This window comes from Mercenaria mercenaria, unplaced genomic scaffold (genome assembly GCF_021730395.1).
Source record: "Mercenaria mercenaria strain notata unplaced genomic scaffold, MADL_Memer_1 contig_912, whole genome shotgun sequence".
Lineage (NCBI taxonomy): Eukaryota > Metazoa > Mollusca > Bivalvia > Venerida > Veneridae > Mercenaria > Mercenaria mercenaria.
The window spans coordinates 7,078-28,102 of NW_026463827.1; the positions used below are offsets into that span (position 1 = coordinate 7,078).

The following is a 21,025-nucleotide window of genomic DNA, read 5'->3' on the forward strand; positions in this document are numbered from 1 at the left end:
TGCTTTTGGACTTAGAAAATATCATAAAAACACTTGGGTAGGACAATATTTCTATTATACAGAGACAAAAAAATCAGATCAGCGTCTGCACCCTCAACGGGTTGAATTATTTGACATAATAATATCCGCTATTAAAATGATCTTATTCATTATAATTATGCGCAGTGTGATCATTATAACTTTCGAGATACGTATTTGATGACATTCGCGTGTTTTGGATAAACATAAATCTTATTCTGGACCTTTATAGTGGCTTTAAAATTCTTCCAGTTTGCTGAAAACAAGGCCACCTATATGTATACAGTATTATGCATAGAGTGGATACTCAAAAAAAATCTTCTTGTCAGAAGACACTGGCCAAATTTCAAAATAATTTCACATGATATATTTTCCATGCATGACCTACCAAAATTGTTCACTTAGGTGAGCAATCTAGGGCCAACATGGCCCTCTTGTTTTGTTCACTAGGTCAAAGGTCAAGGTCACAGTTACCTGGAGACTGAAAATGGTTTCCAGACTATTTTAAATGATAATAAACAATAGCTATGTAGACAGATCTCTATTGTTTTGGAGTCAGTGGCTCAAAGGTCAGAAGGTCCTGACTTAATTCTGGGAATTGTTTTTGTTCCATGATTTCAAGTCAGAAAACTAAACACAGTGACCAAGTTTCACTTGCGGAAGATTTCTACTGATTTTGAGGTCAGTGTCAAGTATCCCTACTCACCATCCCTCACCCCAATCCACCCACACCCACAAACCTACTCTTCCCCCTACCTAACTCCTCAAACACTCCAACTATGTCCAGTTTCTTTTGTTTCACGATATATTTGTCTGCTTTTGTAAATTGTGTCATAAAACCCCCACAGAACAAAGTTTGGGGGGTATATAGGAGTGAGCTGTCGGTCGGTCCGTTGGTTTTCATGGTTTCCAGACAATAAGTCATGAAAGGATTGAAAGATATAAATAATTTTTGGTACACAGGTGTACCACAGTAAGACGACGTGTCGCGCACAAGACCCAGGTCTGTAGCTCAAAGGTCAAGGTCACACTTAGACGTTAAAGGTCATATTTCATGATAGTGCATTGATGGGCGTGTCCGGTCCATATCTTTGTCATTCATGCATGGATTTTAAAATTATTGGGCATGAATGTGTACCACAGTAAGACGACGTGTTGCGCGCAAGACCCAGGTCCATAGGTCAAAGGTCCTAAACTCTAACATTGGCCATAACTATTCATTCAAAGTGCCATCGGGGGCATGTGTCATCCTATGGAGACAGCTCTTGTTTTTAATTACTTCCCTTTTATGTTACTATAAATAGCTTATTTAGTAACTTTTTAGCTCACCTGTCACGTAGTGACAAGGTGAGCTTTTGTGATCACCCTTCGTCCGTCGTCTGTGCGTCCGTCCGTCAACAATTTCTTGTTTATTATTTGCCATAGGGAAAAACCGTGACCACTTTTCTGTGGTACAACATGGATGGTACCTCCAATTTTTAGGTGTATTTTGACATATCTGTACCTTGTAAGAATTTTTTTTTTCTTTTTGGTTAAATTTCTTCCCTTTGTTGTTCCTGTCCTTTGGACTTGGGTATTTTTTCTGAGGACTTATATTTATTTTTAATTTCTTCCCTTTGTTGTTCCTGTCCTTTGGGCTTCATGTATGAAACTACTGGCCTGATTTGAAAATAATTTTATTTGAAGTAACTTTAAGAAAATTGGTTTCCAGACAATAACTCATGAAAGGCTTGACAGATTTAAATAATTTTTGGTACACAGGTGTAACATTATAAAATACAGGTCAGGTTTGACTTTGAGGTCAGTAGGTCAAGGCCACAATGACCTGGAACAGTTGAACGGTTTCTGGCTGATAACTTGAGAATGCTTGGGCCTAGGATCATAAATTTTGGTACACATTTGTAACATCATAAAATACAGGTCAAGTTCGACTTTGAGGTCAGTAGGTCAAGGGTCAAGCTCACAATGACCCGGAACAGTTCAATGGTTTCCGGATGATGACTTGAGAATGCTTGGGCCTAGGATCACGAATGCTGACAGGGAGGTTGGTCATGATGACCCTTATTGATTTTGGGATCAGTAGGTCAAAGGTCAAGGTCAAAGTGACCCCGAATAGTTAAACCAGTTCCGGATGATAACTTGAGAACGCTTGGGCCTAGGATCATGAAAATTGATAGGAAGGTTGATCATGACCAGCAGATGACCCTAGTGATTTTGAGGTCAGTTGGTCAAAGGTCAAGGTCACAGTGACCCAGAACATTTATACAGTTTCCGTACGATAACTTGAGAATGCTTCGGCCTAGGATCAAGAAACTTAATAGGGAGGTTGATTGTGACCAGCAGATGACCCCTATTGATTTTGAGGTTTGACTTTGACATTGGCTTACTTCTGTGACAAGGCCGTATTGTGGGGGTATAATTCGTCACTCCTGTGACAGCTCTAGTTGATCCCTAAAAAGTCCAACAAAACAAGCTATCAAACTGATAGAAAACAGATCAGTTTTTGTTGAAGACTGTAAATTATATATGTATTATAAAAGATCTAAAAATATTAAACAATACTTTTCAGAATTTCGAAGAAAGTATTGTTTAATATTTTTAGAACTTTACATATATAATTTCGAGCCTCTGTGGCAGTGTTATTAACATGGCTGACTTTAGAATAAATACTAGACAAACATTATCAGGTTTATCCATATGAAGAAGCTATTCAGTTTGGTGTTTCTACACAGAGATACCTGTCTGTTCTCAACAGTATGCTCCCAGAGACTCCAGTGGTATTGTAGAAAGTTGGCATTTATGTATTTATTAGTTTGTTAGCTCACCTGTCACATAGTGACAAGGTGAGCTTTTGTGATCGTCCGTCGTGCATCCATGCGTGCGTCCGTCAACAATTTCTTGTCTGCACGATAGTGGTTTCATTTATGATTTTATTTTAACCAAACTTGCACACAACTTGTATCACCATAAGATCACGGTTCCTTTCTTGAACTGGCCAGATCCCATTATGAGTTCCAGAGTTATGGCACCTGAAAGGGCCAAAATTAGCTATTTTGACCTTGTCTGCACAATAGCAGCTCTATTTATGATTTGAATTTTACCAAACTGGCACACAACTTGTATCACCATAAGATCTTGGTGCCTTTCTTGAACTGGCCAGATTCCATTATGGGTTCCAGAGTTATGGCCCCTGAAAGGACCAGAATTAGCTATTTTGACCTTGTCTGCACAATAGCAGCTTCATTTATGATTTGTTTTTAACCAAACTTGCACACAACTTGTATCACCATAAGATCTCGGTCCCTTTCTTGAACTGGCGAGATTCCTTTGTGGGTTCCAGAGTTATGGCCCCTGAAAGGGCCAGAATTAGCTATTTTGATCTTGTCTGCACAATAGCAGCTTCATTTATGATTTGAATTTAATCAAACTTGCACAAAACTTCTGTCACCATAAGATCTCGATTCCTTACTTGAACCTGCCAGAGCCCATAATGGGTTCCAGAGTTATGGCCCCTGAAAGGGCCAAAATTAGCTATTTTGACCTTGTCTGCACAATAGCAGCTTCATTTATGATATGATTTTAACCAAACTTGCACACAACTTATATCACCACAAGATCTTGCTTCCTTTCTTCAACTGGCCAGATTCCTTCTTGGGTTCCAGAGTTATGGCCCCTTAAAGGTCCAAAATCGCCTATTTTGGCTTTTGCAGCCATATAGAGACTTCATTTATGGTTTTATTTGATACAAACTTCCAAAATATCTTCAGCAACAATAAATCTTGGATTCCATGACAAATCAGATCCAATCATATGTTCCAGTTATTTTATATCTGATTATCTCCCCTGATTGTAATCAAAATGGATTTATATCAGTAAGTACTTACAGGACTTATTTGAAATTTCATTATTGTTATTAGTTGGACTGAGACAATCAGGGTAGGTAACTATGGACTGATTTTATGTCAAATTACCTCCCTTTATTTCAAATTTAAATTGTTATATCTCCATAACTTATGAAGATACTGATCTGAAATTTCATTTATGTCAACAGATTTATTTGGCAGATCCTTCTTTTGTCCACTTACAATATATATTTTTTTTAATTACTTCCCTTTTACATTACTATAAATAGCTAATTTTAGTAACTTTTTTATTATTGGCCGTAGGGAAAATACGAGACCAGTTTTCTGTGGTACAACATGGATGGTACCTCCAATTTTTAGGTGTATTTTAACATATCTATACCTTGTAAGATTTGTTTTTTCTTTTTGGTTAAATTCCTTCCCTTTGTTGTTCCTGTCCTTTGGACTTAGATATTTTTTCTGAGGACCTTCTTGTCCTCAAGTGCAATGATAACAGGTGAGCGATATAGGGCCATCATGGCCCTCTTGTTTAATTTAAGCCAAGAGTAACATAAACTTGTATAATTAAGGTTGGTGCATGTATTGTGAATGAAGAAAAGAAGATTGTTGGAATAGGATATAATGGAATGCCAAACAAGTGTTCAGATGACAACATGCCGTGGGGACGGGAGGCTGACAGTATACTAGAAACCAAACAGTTATATGGTATGAATAAGTATTGCTCAGAGGTTTAATTTAAATCTCTTTTAATATTGTAAGTGAAAATTTGCACGAAGATAGATACTTCTTTATTCAAATAAAGCTTTGTGGTTCTACATTGTTGTTCAATCTTTACATGTAAACCACAGACCCTCTCATTTTGATCTTGCTAAATAAAAAAGTTTTAAACAGTTTTATCAGAATTCTCCCTCTCATGTGAGGGGATGTGGTTAGGGTTCTTGTAGGGGCATAATTTTACCCTTCGTTAGAAAGGGTCATTTTCCTGGGAGGGTTTTGTTATTATACCCCCACAAAACGAAGTTTGGAGGGGTATATAGGAGTGAGCTTGGCGGTTGGTCGGTCAGTCGGTTGGTCCGTTGGTCCGTTGGTTTTGCATGGTTTCCGGATGATAACTCATGAAAGGCTTGACCGATTTAAATAATGTTTGGTACACAGGACTGGTGTAACATCAGAAAATACAGGTCAAGTTCGAATTTGGGGTCAGTAGGTCAAAGGTCAAGGTCACAGTGACCCTGAACAGTTAAACGGTTTCCGGATGATAACTTGAGAACGCTTGGGCCTAGGATCATAAATTTTGGTACACAGGTGTAACATGAAATGCAGGTCAAGTTCGACTTTGAGATCTATAGGTCAAAGGTCAAGGTCACAGTGACTTGGAACAGTTAAACGGTTTCCGGATGATAACTTGAGAACGCTTGGGCCTAGGGTAATAAATTTTGGAACACGTATGTAACATCATGAAATGCAGGTCAAGTTCGACTTTGAGGTCACTAGGTCAAAGGTCAAGGTCACAGTGACTCGGAACAGTTAAATGGTTTCCGGATGATAACTTGATAACACTTGGGCCTAGGATCATAAATTTTGGTACACAGGTGTAACATCATGAAATGCAGGTCATGTTCGACTTTGAGATCTCTAGGTCAAAGGTCAAGGTCACAGTGACTTGGAACAGTTAAACGGTTTCCGGATGATAACTTGTGAATGCTTGGGCCTAGGATCATAAATTTTGGTACACAGGTGTAACATCATAAAATACAGGTCAAGTTTTACTTTGAGGTCAGTAGGTCAAAGTTCAAGGTCATAGTGACTCAGAACAGTTAAACGGTTTCCAGATGATAATTTGAGAACGCTTGGGCCTAGGGTAATAAATTTTGGTACACAGATGTAACATCATGAAATGCAGGTCAAATTCGACTTTGAGGTCACTAGGTCAAAGGTCAAGGTCACAGTGACTCGGAACAGTTAAATGGTTTCCGGATGATAACTTGATAACACTTGGGCCTAGGATCATAAATTTTGGTACACAGGTGTAACATCATAAAATGCAGGTCAAGTTCTACTTTGAGGTTAGTAGGTCAAAGGTCAAGGTCACAGTGACGCTGAACAGTTAAATGGTTTCTGAATGATAACTTGAGAAGGCTTGGGCCTAGGATCATAAATTTTGGTGCACGGTTTAACATCATGAAGTACAGGTCAAGTTTTACTTTGAGGTCAGAAGGTCAAAGGTCAAGGTCACAGTGACTCGGAACAGTTGAATGGTTTCCGGATGATAACTTGAGAACGCTTGGGCCTAGGATCATGAAAATTTGATAGGGAGGTTGGTTATGACCAGCAGATGACCCTTAATGATTTTGAGGTCAGTAGGTCAAAGGTCAAGCAAGTTCGGCTTTGACATTGGCTTAGTTCTGTGACAAGGCCACATTGTAGGGGTATAATTCGTCACTCCTGTGACAACTTTAGTTATTAAAGGAAATGAAACCTTTGTGGATGCTAGATGTATTTTTAGCTATTGTGATCGCTCACGGTCCGCCCGTCCGTCCACACTTTCCTTTAAAAACACATCTCTCCCTAAACCATCAGGCAAGTTTGAAATGGGATGAACTTCACATGGATGTTCCTCTGGATGGTCTTCTTTAACCAAATTGTATTTTCAAAGAAATGAATTCCATATGTAGAACTCTGGGGCCAGGCAACCAACAGGAATAACTTTAAAAACTTTTTTTCTTATCCAAAACCCAAGGCATAAAACCTCAAATTTGGCATTGTGACATCATCTAATGGTCCTTCTATAAGATTATTAAAATATTACCCCTCGGGGGTTCAAAAGAGGCTCGTCTGCGGGGTACTAAGGTTTACATAGGACTTATATAGAAAAAAAAACTTTAAAATCGGCTTGGTCTGAACCACAAGAGTAGGCCTTTGATATTTGGTAGGTAGGATTCATTTTGGTCCCTCACCAAACTATCAAATTATGGACCCTGGGGTGGAAAAGCGGCTCGTCCCGGGGTCTCAAGTTTAACATAGACTAAATAGAAAAAAAAAAATCTTCTGTCTGAACCAAAGCCTAGGCCGGTGATGTTTAGTAGTAGCATCATTGTGGTGCTCTGACCAAGATTGTTCAATTATGCCCCTGGGGTGAAAAGAGGCCCTGCACCGGGGAGTCCAAGTTTTTACAGGAAAAAAAATTAAAAATCTTCTTGTTGAAACTGCAAGGCCTAGGTTTGATCTTGGGATGTTGCATGCCTAGTGGCCTTCCAAGATTGTGCCAATTATGCCTTGGGGAAAAAGAGGCTGCCCTGGGGGTCCCAAGTTTTACATAGACTACATAGGAAAAAAACTTTAAAAAATCCTTTTGACGAAAGTTCAAGGCTAGGCGTTTGATATTCAGTATGTCGCTTGCTCAGGTGCTCTCTAAACCGGATTGTTCAAATTATGCCCCTGGGGTGAAAAGATGGCCAGGCCGGAGGGTTCACAGAGTGTTTATATGCGTTATCTAGGAAAAAAACTGTCAAAATTATCTATCAATTTCCTATACGTTTATTAGCCACAATTCATCAGATGGGGCTATTAAAATCATCTGCGTCCGTGGTCCGTCCGTCCATCCGTCCGTCGTTAACAATTTCTGTATCGCATCTCAGAAACTACTGGGGGGATTGGGCTTTTGACCAAACTTGTCAGAATGATGTATTGGTTACCTAGTTGTGTCCCACTGAAAGCAGTGCTGTTCAACAATTTTATGAGTGAGGAGTGATTTATTGGGCCCTTTGGATTGGTCTAATGACATAGGATTAATAGGGACAAAACTTGAAAACCTCCTTTCAAAACCACAGAAGCCTAGGGCTTTGATATTTTGGTATATGAAGCCATTATCTAGTTGGTCCTCTACCAAGATGATTCAACTCTTTCTCTGGGGTCAAATATGGGCCCCGCCCTGGGGGGTCGGTCACATGGTTATATAGACTTGTATAGGAAAAATTGAAAATAACCTCTTGTCCAAACTACGGGCCTAGGTGCTTTGATATTTTGTATATGTGAAACATATAGGGTCTCATACTAAGATATTCAATTTATACCCCTAGGGAAATATGGCCCCACCCTGGGGGTCATATGGTTTACATAGATTATATAGGGAAAAAAAAAACTGTGAATGTCTTGTTCAAACCACAAGCCTAGGGGCTTGATACTTGTAAGTAGGCATCATCTAGTGTTCTCTACCAAGTTTGTTCGAATTATCCCCCTAGGGTCAAAAGGCCCGCCCCGGGGGTCACATGGTTCAATAGAATTATATAGGGACAAGTTTTAAAATCTTCTTGGAAATAACACAACATTCAAAATTTGGGGGACATTGATATTTTTGAGTGGCAAGAGTAACATTGACATGAGTTGACCTGATTTTGACCTAGTGACCTACTTTCACATTTTGTAGCTACAGCCTTCAAATTTGGACCACATGACCGAGTGTGTGCACTGTGAAAAAAACGTTGACCTGATTTTGACCTAGTGATCCTTACTTTCACATTTTGCTAAGGTACAGGTATTCAAATTGGGACATATGCATAGTCCGTGGGTTTTCAAAATGAAATTTGACATGATTTTGACCTAGTGACCTACGTTCACATGTTTGAAGGTACAGTCTTCAAAATTGGACCACATGCAAGTTTTGTGTTCGAAGGAAATTTTGACTTGATTTTGACCCAGTGACCTACTTTCTCATTTCTCACGCTACAGCCTTCAAATTTGCGATCCCACATACATGGGTTTTATGTACCGAAACAAACTTGAACCTTACATTGACTAGTGGACCTACGTTCACATTTTTGCAGTGTAACAAGCTGCAAATTTGGGACAATGCTAGTTCTGTATTCTGAAATAAAATTTGACCTTGATTTGGACCTAGTGACCTGCCTACTTCACATTTCTCAAGCTACAGCCTTCAGATTAGCGACCAAGGCATAGTTTGTTGGTACCGAAATGAACTTGACCTTAAGATTTGACCTAGTGACCTACTTCCATTTCTGTGAGCTACAGGCTTCAAATTAGCACATTGCATAGGATTTGTGTATACCGAAACAAAACTTTGACCGTTTGACATTAACTAGGACCTACTTCACATTTTTGAACGGTACAGGCTTCAGATTTGGACCACATGCATAGATTTGTGTTTTGAGGAAATTTGACACTTGATTTTGAGCCTATGACCTACTACACATTCTCCAGCTAAGCCTTCAAATTTGACACTGCATATTGGTTGTACCCAAATTAAACTTTGAACTTAAGATTTGATCTAGTGACCTACTGGCACATTTCTCAAGCTACAGCTTTCGAAGTTGGACCATGCACAGTGTTGTGTACGAAAGAAATGTGACCTTGGCTAGTCATAAGTCTTGAAATTTGGAACCCTCCAAAATGCACATGGTGGGGCGCCAAGGATCACTCTGTGATCCTTGTTATAATTACCTTATGACCTCACGTAAGTAATTAAGGGTCACTTGACTGATAACCTTGACCTCCTGACTACTGTCTTGACCTGAAGTACTGTGAGTTGCTCGAGTCCGGCGTCGTCAGTCGTCTGTCAAACATTTAGCTTGTGTTGTGTAGAGGCTGTATTTTTCAACTGATCTTCATGACGTTGGTCAGAATGATACCTTTATGGAAATGTAGGTCAAGTTCGAAAAGGGTCAATCTGGGTTCGAAAATATGTCCTAGCGTCAAATCAAAGAAAACTTGTGTATGCGATAGAGGGCTGTATTTTCAATGATCTTTGTGAATTTGGTCAGAATGATGCCTGTTGAAATCTAGGTCGAGTTTGTGATGAAAATGGGTCATGGGGTCCAAAAAGTAGGTCCTTAGGTAAATCGAAGAAAAAAACCTTGGGGTACGATAGGTAGAGGCTGTTTTTTCAATGATCTTCATTAAAATTGGTCAGAATGATTGGTTGATGAACCTAGTTCGAGTTCGAATATGGTCATTGGGTCAAAAATATCATAGGTCATATCAAAGAAGAAAATACTTGTTTAAACTCAAGAGACCACATTTGGGTGCCAATCCTAAAAGAAAAAAGAAAAATGGCAGATATCTATGTTATCCATGAAATCATGAGGTCAAACTATTTACACTGTTTTATGTTTGTGTTTTCAGATGAGGCGACCTAGGCCTCGGGCCTCTTGTTAGACACAGCCTTGAAATTGTGATGACTTGTACGTTTTGCACACGATTCCGTAAACCTTGAATTGCCTTCTCACCTAATTTCTTTGTTGAGTTTGTGATTCGCCCGATGTCGGCGTTGTCGCTGTCAACATTTTAGGGGGGGGTGTATGCGCTAGAGGCTTTGTAGTTTCAATGCTATTCATAAATTTTGTCAGATGATTACCTTGATAAATCTAGGCCATTCGGAAAATGAGTCATTGGGGTCAAAAACTAGGGTAACTAGGTCAAATCAAGAGAAAAACCTTGTCGTGAGATAGAAGCTGATTTTCTTTATGCCCCCACGTTGGGGGGGGGGGGGCATATAGATTGCTCTTGTCCGTCCGTCTTCCGTATGCGTCCGTCCGTCGTTCTTTCCGAATGTTGCGTCGCGCGTAGCTCTGAAAGTATTTGACGTAGAGTCACAAAACTTACAGGAATGTTGGTCAGCATGTGTAGTTGTCACCTGGGGTTCGCGGTACGGATTCATCAGTCAGTAGAAGTTATGGCCCCTGACTTTGTTAAAAGTGGTCATTTAAGTGTGTGTCGTGCCTTGCTCCAAAAAGTATATGACTAGAGAGTCACAAACTTTACAGGCTGTGGTCAGCATGGTAGTTGTGCACCTGGGGTTTCGCTGTCCGGAGTCAGTCCAGGAGGTTTGTGTGGTTTTTTGTAGGAGTTATGGCCCCTCTTGACTTAGTAAAATTGTTATTTTAATTTATGTGGCGCATAGCTCCAAAGTTATTTGACCTAGAATCACAATGGTTTACAGGGAATGTTGGTAAAGCATGTGTAGTTGTGCCACATGGGGTTAACGTCCGGATTAATGCAGTTCGTAGAAGTTATTGGCCCCTGACTTTGTAAAAAGTGGTCATTTTTAATGTTTGTGTAGTGCTAGCTCCCCAAAAAGGATACAAGAGATCACAGAGTGATCTTGGCGCACCAATGTGCCATTTGGAGGGTTCCAAAGTTCAAGAATAACTGACTAGCTCAAGGTCAAATTTCATTTCCGTACACAAACATGTGCTGTGGTCAAATTCGAAAGCGTAGCTGAGAAATGTTGAAAGTAGGTCACTTAGATCAATCTTAGGTCAAAGTTTATTTGGACACAAAACTATGCAAGTGGTCCAAATTGAGAGGCTTAGCTTGAGAAATGGGTAAGTAGGTCCATAGGTCAATTCACGGGTCAAATTTCTCTCAAACACAAATATATGCATTGGGTCCAAATAGAAGCTGTACCTTCAAAAATGTGAAAGTAGGTCATCGGTCAAGGTCAGGTCAAAGTTTTTTTCGGTACACAATCTATGCATTGTGTCCCAATTTGAAGCTGTAGCTTGAGAAATGTGAAAGTAGGTCACTAGGTCAAAATCAAGGTCAAATTTTATTTCAGAATACAAAACTATTGCATGTGGTCCAATTTGACGTTGTACCTTCAAAAATGTGAAAGTAGGTCATGGTCAATGTAAAGGTTCAAAGTTGTTCGGTACATTAAAACATGTATGTGTCCAAATTTGAAGGTTGTGAGCTTGAGAAATGAGGAACAGTAGGGGCACGGGGTCAAAATCAAGGTCAAATTTCATTTCGGAAACAAAACTATGATGTGGTCCCAAATGAAGACTGTACCTTCCATAAAATGTTTGATGGTAAAGTAGGTCACTAGAGTAAAATCAATGCAAATTTCATTTTGAACCAAGAACTATGCATATGTCCAAATTTGATCCTGTACCTTCAAAAAGTGAAGTAGGTCAATAGGTCAAAATCAAGGTCAAAGTTTTTCAAGTGCACAAACTATGATGTGGTCCAAATTTGAAGGTGTAGCTACAGAATGTGAAAGTAGGTCACTAGGTCAAAATCAGGTCAACTCATGTCAAGGTTCATGTTGCCACTCAAAAATATACATGTCCAAATTTGATGTGTAGCTGATGACAAGAAGATTTTAAAAGCTGTTCCCTCTAGAAGTCTATATGAACATGTGACCCCCGGCTGGGTCATATTTGACCCTAGGGGGATGTGATTTTAATTCAAAACAAACTTTGGTAGAAACCACAGAGGCTGCTACCTTACAAGTACAAAGCCCTAGGCCCTGTAGTTTGGACAAGAGGTTTTTCAAAGTTTTTCTCTATACAAGTCTATATAAACCAGGCCCCAGGGCGGGGCCACATTTGACCAAGAGCAATAATTGAAAGATCGTGTGGTTAGAGGACACTAGATAATACTTCTACAAATATACAAAGCCTAGGCTGTGGTTTTGGACAAGAGGTTTTCAAAGTTTTCCCTATATAAATCTGATGTAAATATAGAAATAACCAAAAGGGCCATAACTCACTCATAAATGGTGAACCAGTATGATTTCGGGGGACACAACTCGTGGGTACCAAGACATCATTCTGACAAAGTTTGGTCAAATCCCCCCAGTAGTTTTCTGAGGAGATGTGATAACGAGAAATGTTGAACGGACGACGGACGGCGGAATGACGGGCGGACGGGACACGACGCAGAGTGATTTTAATAGCCCACCATCTGATGATGGGTCAAGGACTTAGAGTCACACCACTTACAGGCATGTTGGTCAGCATGTTGTAATTGGAACCTGGGTTTCGCGTTCGGGATTCATCCGTCCATGTAGGAGATATGGGCCCTGACTATGTAAAAAATTGGTCATGTAATGTTGGTCTCGCGCATAGCGCCAAAAGTATTGGACTAGAATCACCCAAAGTTACAGGAATGTTGGTAGCCTTGTCGTTGTGCACCTGGATTCGATCCGGATCATCAGGATTGTAGGAGTTCTGGCCTGACTAAGTTCATTGTAGTGGGGCATCGTGTCCCATGGGACACATTTTGTTAGTTACAATTGATCTCATGAATTTTAGGTCAGAATGAGGGCCTTGATGAATCTAGGTCAAGTTCGAAAGGGGTCCTTCTTGGATCAAAAAACAAGGGTCACTAGAGGTCATATCAAAGAAAAGCTTGTGTATGCAATTAGGGGACTGCATTTACACCAAATATTCATGAAATTTGATCAGAAGTTGTCTAGATGAAATCTAGTAAATTTGAATGTGGGTCATCTGTTGTGTCAAAAACTAGTCACCTGGTCCATAAAAAAAACTTGGGTGCAATAGGGGCTGATTTACATGGGTTCATAAAAGTTGGCGGAATGATAGCCTGATGAAGTCTAGGTTAAAGTAAATACGGTCATCTGGGTCACAACACTAGGTACGTAGTTCACATCAAAGAAAACCTGGTATGCGATAGAGGCTGTATTTCAGTGATCTCATGAAATTGGTCAGAATGATAGCCTGAGGAATTAGTCAAGTTCGGATGTGGGTCACTGGCTTAAAAAGTAGGTCCACTAGGTTAAATCAAAGAAAATATCGTGTTTACACTCAAGATTTTGCTCAATTTTAATGAAAAATTGGTCAGATATTGGTTTCCATGAAATCCCCCACGTAAGGGGGTCCCCCAACACATGTTATACACTGGTATGGATTGTGTTTCTCAGGGGGCGACTAGGGCCACTTGCCCTTTGTTTAAGATAAAGCTTGAAAGTGGAATGACCTGTGTACTTTCCATGGCCGCTCTTAAGACTTTCAGGATCATCATCGTATGACCTACTGACCTACTTTCTTGTTTTCTAAGCTTACAGAAGAAAGTATTTGTAATATTTTTTTACATATTTTCAAAAGTAATCTCTGCATAATCTTTACAGCCCACTCTCCTAATTTCTTGTTTGTAAAGTTTAGACTAGAAATTTGTTCAAACAAACAAACTTACTCAGGTGAGCGATATAGGGCCATCATGGCCTCTTGTTTTCTTTATATTTAAATCAGTTAGAGTAGCATTTCATGTTTGTGACCTGTAAGGGGGAATGTTTAATTGAGGTGCAGGGCAGTGATATTGGTAGCTGTAAAATTTTAGACAAAGGAATATTAAAAAGTCTGAGATGATAGGATGGTCCTCCCCCCCACTGTGAGAAAAAGATTGTTTCTCTGGCCACCATCCGTCACACTTCATTTCCGATCAATAACTGGAGAACCATTTGACTTAGAACCTTCAAACTTCAAAGAGATTGATATGATTGTGTCCCCTCCCCCCACTGTGAGAGACATATTGTTTTCTCTGGCCACCAAACCGTAACACTCATTCGATCAAAAGGAGATGGAGGAACCCATTTTGGACTCTTAAACATTCAAACTTCAAGAAGGGGGGTATATTGTTTTGCAGATTCGGTCGGTCTGTTGGTCAGTCGTAGACCATCGGTGTCCGGATGATAACGCCCCAAGAACACTTGGGCCTAGATCATGGGAAGTTGAAGGGAGGTGGTCATGACCAGCAGTGCACCTATTGATTTAGGTCAGTTGGTCAAAGTTTCAGGGTACAGTGACCAGAACAGTTAAACGGTTTTTGGATGATAACTAAAGAACGTTAGGCCAAGGATCATGAAATGTTGATAGGGAGAGGTCGTCAATGACCAGTAAGATGATCCTATTGATTTTGAGGTCATTGGTCAAAGGTCGTCCAACGTCACATGACCCAAGTAACAGTTAAAACGTTTTGGTGATAACTCAAGAACGCTTAGGCCAAGGATTCATGAAAGTTGAAGGGAGGTCAGTCATTGACCAGTAGATGATCTATTTGATTGGAGTCAGTTGGTCAAGGTCAAGTCAAGGGACCAGAACAGTAAAGGTTTTTGGATGATAACTAAAGACCTTAGGCCTAGGATCATGAAAGTTGTGGATAGGGAGGCAGTCATGACTAGTAGATGACCTATGATTTTGAGGTCAGTAGGTCAAGGTCAAGGTCACAGTAACAGTTCCAGATGATGATAACTCAAGAAGGCTTGGCGTAGTATCATGTAAACTTGATAAGGAGTTGTGGCCATGACCAGTCCGAGACCCTATTGATTTGAGGTCAGTTAGTCTTTTTTCGGGGTTTTTTCCCCCCAAGGATCACAGGAACGAGAAACATTTTGTTCTTGTGCAATTACTGAATACGATCAAGTGGGCGGTGGGGGAGCTTTTCGTGTTCCCGGAGATTGTTGTGATTTTTTTATCACAGGTAAGTCACAGGGCCTGACATGAAAACCGTTTTCAACAATAAACTATGAGAACGCTTGACCAGAATGTTAAAACTTCTAAGATGATTGGACATGCAGAGAAGATGATGCATATTGATTTTTGGGTCACTTGATCAAAGGTCAAAGTCACAGGGGCCAGAACATGGGAAAACCGTTTCCAATCAATAACTTGAGAATCATTAGACCACAACCTTCAAACTTCAAGGGTAATAGGACCTTACAGGGTAGATGACCTATTGTTTGGGGCGCTGGATCAAAGTCACTGGGGCCAGAACGTGGAAAAAATGCGTCAGAAGGGCCAGAACATGGAAAAGTTTCTGATCATAAACTTGAGAACCACAGACCCAGACGTTAAAACTTCATTGAATGATGGAATGCTAGTAGATGCCCATTTTGATATGTTGGCAGTTTTTTTCAGAGGTCAGCTCACGGGGCCAGCAGAAGGAAAACCGTTCGTCCATAACTGAGAATCCATTTGACCAGAACATAGAGGGGGGATGATTGGACTTGCCGAGGTAGAATGCATTTCAGTCACTTAAGCCAATCATCAGTGTTTATTGGACTTTCCCTCCCGTCCCTGTGGTCTTCTTGCCATTAATACTATGCCTGGAGGAGACATGTGTTTCTGCAAAAGCATATTCCGTTATTTTTAGCCCACCTGAGCACGGAAGTGCTCAAGGGTGAGCTGTTTGTGTCAGTGATGCCGGCGTCGGTCGTTGTCCGTCCGGCGCCGTTCAAACACTCCCAGCTAAACACAGTCCAATTGATGAAACTTCACAGAAAGAAGGGCTTGCAGATCCTCATTGAAATTTAAGTCACTGAAATGGAATTCCATACAGAATTGGTTCCCTGGCAAGCTCGAAAGGAAAAAACTTAAAAAAATCTTCTTGTCCAAAACTACAGAGCTAGGACTTTGATATTTGGTAGTGGCATTCATCTAATGTCTTCTACCAAGGTTGTTAAAATTATTCCCCTGGGTCAAATATGGCCCGCCCTGTGGGGGTCCACATGTTACTAGATGTATATAGGGAAAAAGCTTTGAAAATCTACAGACTTTATATAGAAAAAAAGCTTTAAAATCTTATGTCTGAAACACAATACTTCAGGCCTTGCTATTAGTAGGGCATTGCTTATGGCCCTCCAAAATGTTCAGATTAAAACCCTTGGGGTGAAAAGAGCCCAAACCCAGAGGGGACCCAAGTTTTACATAGGACTTAAATATGGAAAACTTCAAAAATTTCTGTCTGAAACGACAAGATTGGCCTTGATATTGGTATGTAGCATTGCCTGTGGTGCCTCTACTAAGTTGCTTCAAATTATGTCCGGGGTGAAAAGCAAAGAGGGGCCTCGCCCCAGACAGGTACCAAGTTGACATAGACTTATTAGGAAAAAAAGAACTTTTAAAAATCTTTGTCTGAAACTCCAAGGCCTGGCTTTATATTTGGTATGTGCATTTTCATAGTGATCCTTTACAAGATTATCAAATTATGCCCTGAGGTGAAAAGAGGCCCACCCAGGTGTCCAAAAGTTTTACATAGACTTAAATAGGAAAAAAACTTAAAAAATCTTCTTTGCCTGAAACTGCAAGGCCTAGGGAGACTTTTGATTATTAGCTGTGCATTGCTAATGGTCCTGTACCATCATGTTCAAATTATTCCCCGGGTGATTGAAAAAGAGGGCCCTGCCCCGGGGCCCCAAGTTTTACATAGACTAAATAGGAAAAATTTAAAAATCTCTGTCTTGAACGTTCAGGGCTAAGCTTGAATGGTATGTCGCTTGCTAGTGGTTCTCTAAACAAGATGTTCAAAAATTATGCCCCTGGGGTATAAGAGGCCCTCCTGCGGGGTCCATGGTATAGAGTTATATAGGAAACAAAACTTCAAAATTATATACTATTTCTAAGATTGGTGAATCTAATACCTGGATGACCCAAGTAATTAAGGGGTCACTTGAACTTTGACTGTTTAATATAATTACCTGATGACCCCAAGTAATTAGGGGTCACTTGACTGTGACCTTGACCTACTGACCTACTTTCTTGTTTTTAGCTCACCGCTCAATGTCCGTCGTGGGTCGTGCGGTGTGCGTCATGCCGTCCGGCAACAATTTCTAAAACAATCTTCTTCTTGAAAACCACGGGGCAGATATTACACCCCAAACTATAGGATGATCCTTGGGTGGCCCCCTTTCAAAATGTTCAAAGAATTGAATTCTTCCATGCAGAAAAACTTGCGTGCCATGGAAACAAAAGGAAAAACTTTAAAAATTATTCTTGCCAAAACCACAGGGCTAGGGCTGTATCTGGGTGTGTGCATCATCTAATGGTCCTATACCAAAATTATTCAATTATCCCCTTAGGGTCAAATATGGCCCCGCCCCGGAGACGAAGTGTCATGCGCAAGAACCAGGTCTCTAGGTCAAAGGTCAAGGTCACACTTAGAGGCCAAAGGTCAGATACCAGAATGACTTTGTCCGGAGCATTCTTCTCATGCATGAGGGATTTTGATGTAACTTGCACAATATAGTTCCCATCATGAGACAGAGTACATGCGACAAGAATCGGTCCCTGTTAGAATGACTCTTCCTTGTGATACTATAAATAGTTATATTTGCAACATTTTATCAGCCCGACTATAAAGAATAGGGAGCATCCTACTCGCCCCGTGCGACGGCGGTGGAGCGTCACACAAATGTTAAGTTTGCGTTACCACCCCAAAATATTTTCAAAGTCCATTGAGTATATTGCTTTGATATGTTGCGGTCTTGTTTACATTCGATGGGACATCAGTCGTAAAAGGAGGAGGCAACTCTAACATCAAGCATTTTGACTGAATATGGTCCCTTTTCGACTTAGAATATGCTTATGATATGTTAAAGTTTTACTCATAGCTTATATTATTACTATCAAGCCGGAGAATAGTCGAGCACGCTGTCCACTGACAGCCTCTTGTTATGCTTGAGGACAAAAATCGCTATCAATTTCTGTAGTACAACATGTATTACATTCAATTCCTGGGTGATTGACCAGTATATCACCTGTAAGGATTTTTGGGAATTAGAATTTTTTTTTTTTAGATGAAGTCCCTTGTTGGTACTAGAACTAACTTTTTTAGCTCACCGGAGCACAAAGTGCTCGGGGTGAGCTATGGAGCGCTCACAGTCAGTTCCGTCCGTTTTCGGTCACCCACTTCCTTTAAAACAACATCCCTTCTCCTAAACCACCAGGCCAATTTTGTTGAAAACTTCACAGGGATGTCCGTAGTCCTCTAAAAATTTTTCAAAGAACGAGTTTCATATGACCCTGGTGCCATGGCAAACGAGGAAAAACTTAAAAATCTTTTTCAAAAACGCCAAGGCTTAGAGCCCAGATCTGTTAGGCATGTGGCATATCTAATGGTCCTCTATGAAGATTGTTCAAATGGTGCCCCTGGGGTTGAAAAGAGGCCTGCCCAGGGGGTGTGGTCCACGTTTACATAGACAATAGGAAAAAAAACTTAAAAAATCTTCTTGGTGAACAACAAGAACCTAGGCCGTTGATAGTGGTCTGTAGCCATTGCTGGGTCCTCTACCAAGATGGTTCAAATTATTCCCCGGGGTGAAAAGAGCCCGCCCCCGGGGGTCCCACATGTACATAGAACTTATATGGGAAAAAAATGTCATAAAAAACTTGTCATGCTGTAGGGAAACATACAGTAAATGCATATAACAACTTTTGTAAAACAATGCTAATATACGTAAAATACTAACATTCAACATGGTTAGACCTTCATGTGTATAGAAACATAATGACAAGCCATCACAAAAACATAAAAGTGAGCTCGAGATACACAAAAATTGTTGTTATTATTAGTTAAATGTGTTTAAGTCATATACAAACAGTAATAGTATATGATAAATTAAGCTTTGGATGTAGATCATGTAGGTGGGCCAGTAAAACTCAGGGTGATGGAGCGACGATATAGGCCATAAGGCCTTTGTTTATAATTGACTGATAGGGAACCAATGACACGTTCTGTGGGTACAACATACATGGTACTTTTCAAATGTTAGGTGTATTTTAGTATAACTAATGGTAAGGAGTTGTGTGGATGTAGAAAAACAAAAGAATTTACAAGACTTACTACAGAACCAACAGAATAAAATTCCATTGCACATACAGGTGCTGTGAGTGTAAAGCAAGTTGCTATGACGGCATATATGGGAATTCTGGCACTCTTCGTACAACAGTGTAAGCACATGAGGGTAGTTGAACACATCCAGTTTGGTTTTTTCTTTTAAACAAAGGAGACAAGAAGTATGATGTTAATATGTAACAAAATAACTGTCTGTAAGTAGCATCAAACATCATAGTGGCATGCTGAAAATGAGTATCAGTCTTTGGTGGATGAGGATTTGTATAATAATCCTTAATACTGTGTTAGAATCAAAATAATAAATCTTCAGTGATTTTCTCTTCAGTAGCATCATTGTTGTTCAGATGGGTATTATCAGTCACTGTTTGGAAAATTTTATTTCTTAATCAATTCATAAACTAACCTCTTGTGTTTTCAGTGTGTCATGCAGAGCTGAATGCTGTATTGAACAAGAATTCAGCAGACGTGAAGAACTGTACAATATATGTAGCATTGTTCCCATGTAACGAATGTGCTAAAGTTGTGATACAATCAGGGATAAAGGAAGTTATATATTACTCGGATAAATACCATGACAGGCCAGAGTTCATGGCATCTAAGAGAATGTTTGATATGGCAGGTATAAAATACAGGTAGGTAGAGTTAATTATTCTAGTTGATGCTTAACTTTCCCCCACACAAAGCATAAACTCACATAGAACTCACAGTGCTCTGGGCATAGAACTCACAGTGTAATCGGGCATAGACTTCACAGTGCTGACTGGGAATAGAACTCACAGTGCTGCTGGCATCAGAACTCACAGTGCGCTGGGCATAGAACTCACCAGTGATGCTGGCAAGACACTCCAGTGTGCCTGGATAGAATCACAGTGTACTGGGCATTAAACTCCACAGTGTACTGGGCATATAGAACTCACATAGAACTCACAGTGTGCTACTGGGAATAGAACTCACAGGGCTATCGGCAAGAACTCACAGTGCTGCTGGGGCATAGGAACTCACAGTGCTGTGGGCATAGAACTCCAGTGTGCTGGGCATAAACTCAATAGACATCCAGTGTGCTACGGGGCATAGAACTCACAGGGCGAATGGCAGAGAAACTCACATGCACTGGCAATAGAAACTCAAATAGAAAAATCACAGTGCTACGGGCATATGACCTCACGTGCTAATGGCATAAGAATCACATGCTACTGGGCATAGAACTCACAGTGCTGCTGGCATAGAACTCACATAGAAATCACAGTGCTTTACTGGCATAGAACTCACAAGTTGCTGGGGCATAGAACTCACATGAGAACTCACGTGCTTGCTGGGCATAGAATCACAGTTGCTGCGGCATAGAAACTCACAGTGTGCTGGGCCATAGAATCACAGTGCTGTGGGCCTAGAACTCACCAAGAACTCACAGTGTACTGGGCATAGAACTCACAGTGCTACTGGGATAGAACTCACCGTGCTACTGGGCATAGGAACTCACATAGAACTCACAGTGCTGCTGGGCGCATAGGAGGGGAACTACACCAACAGTGCTACAGTGTACTGGCATCTGGACCTCTTGTTTGACTTATGACCGTCGTCTGTACAATTTGACACTCTACTTATTCATGTCGAAGTGTTAATTTAGACTTAGATTTTGAAATTTGAAGTTGTAACGTACTTGGACTGCATGCTATGCACTGAAACTTGGCATAACTCGTTGTTGTATGTATGCTTACTTATGGCAAGATTGGTAAAATTTCATACAAGTTGGA

The 21,025-nt window shown here is 40.4% G+C and overlaps 1 protein-coding gene across 1 annotated transcript in view; it reads left to right on the top strand.

Annotated features, from left to right (window-relative positions):
* Positions 1–2,705: 2,705 nt before the first annotated feature.
* LOC128554971 (deoxycytidylate deaminase-like) overlaps positions 2,706–21,025 on the top strand; it is a gene marked incomplete at its 5' end in the record, with an annotated part of 34,286 nt that continues 15,966 nt past the window's right edge. The window contains 3 exons of the mRNA XM_053536310.1: positions 2,706–2,795; positions 4,451–4,586; positions 19,690–19,903. Of these exons, the coding sequence (XP_053392285.1) occupies positions 2,706–2,795; positions 4,451–4,586; positions 19,690–19,903 (440 nt within the window). The remainder of the gene's footprint in view (positions 2,796–4,450; positions 4,587–19,689; positions 19,904–21,025) is intronic.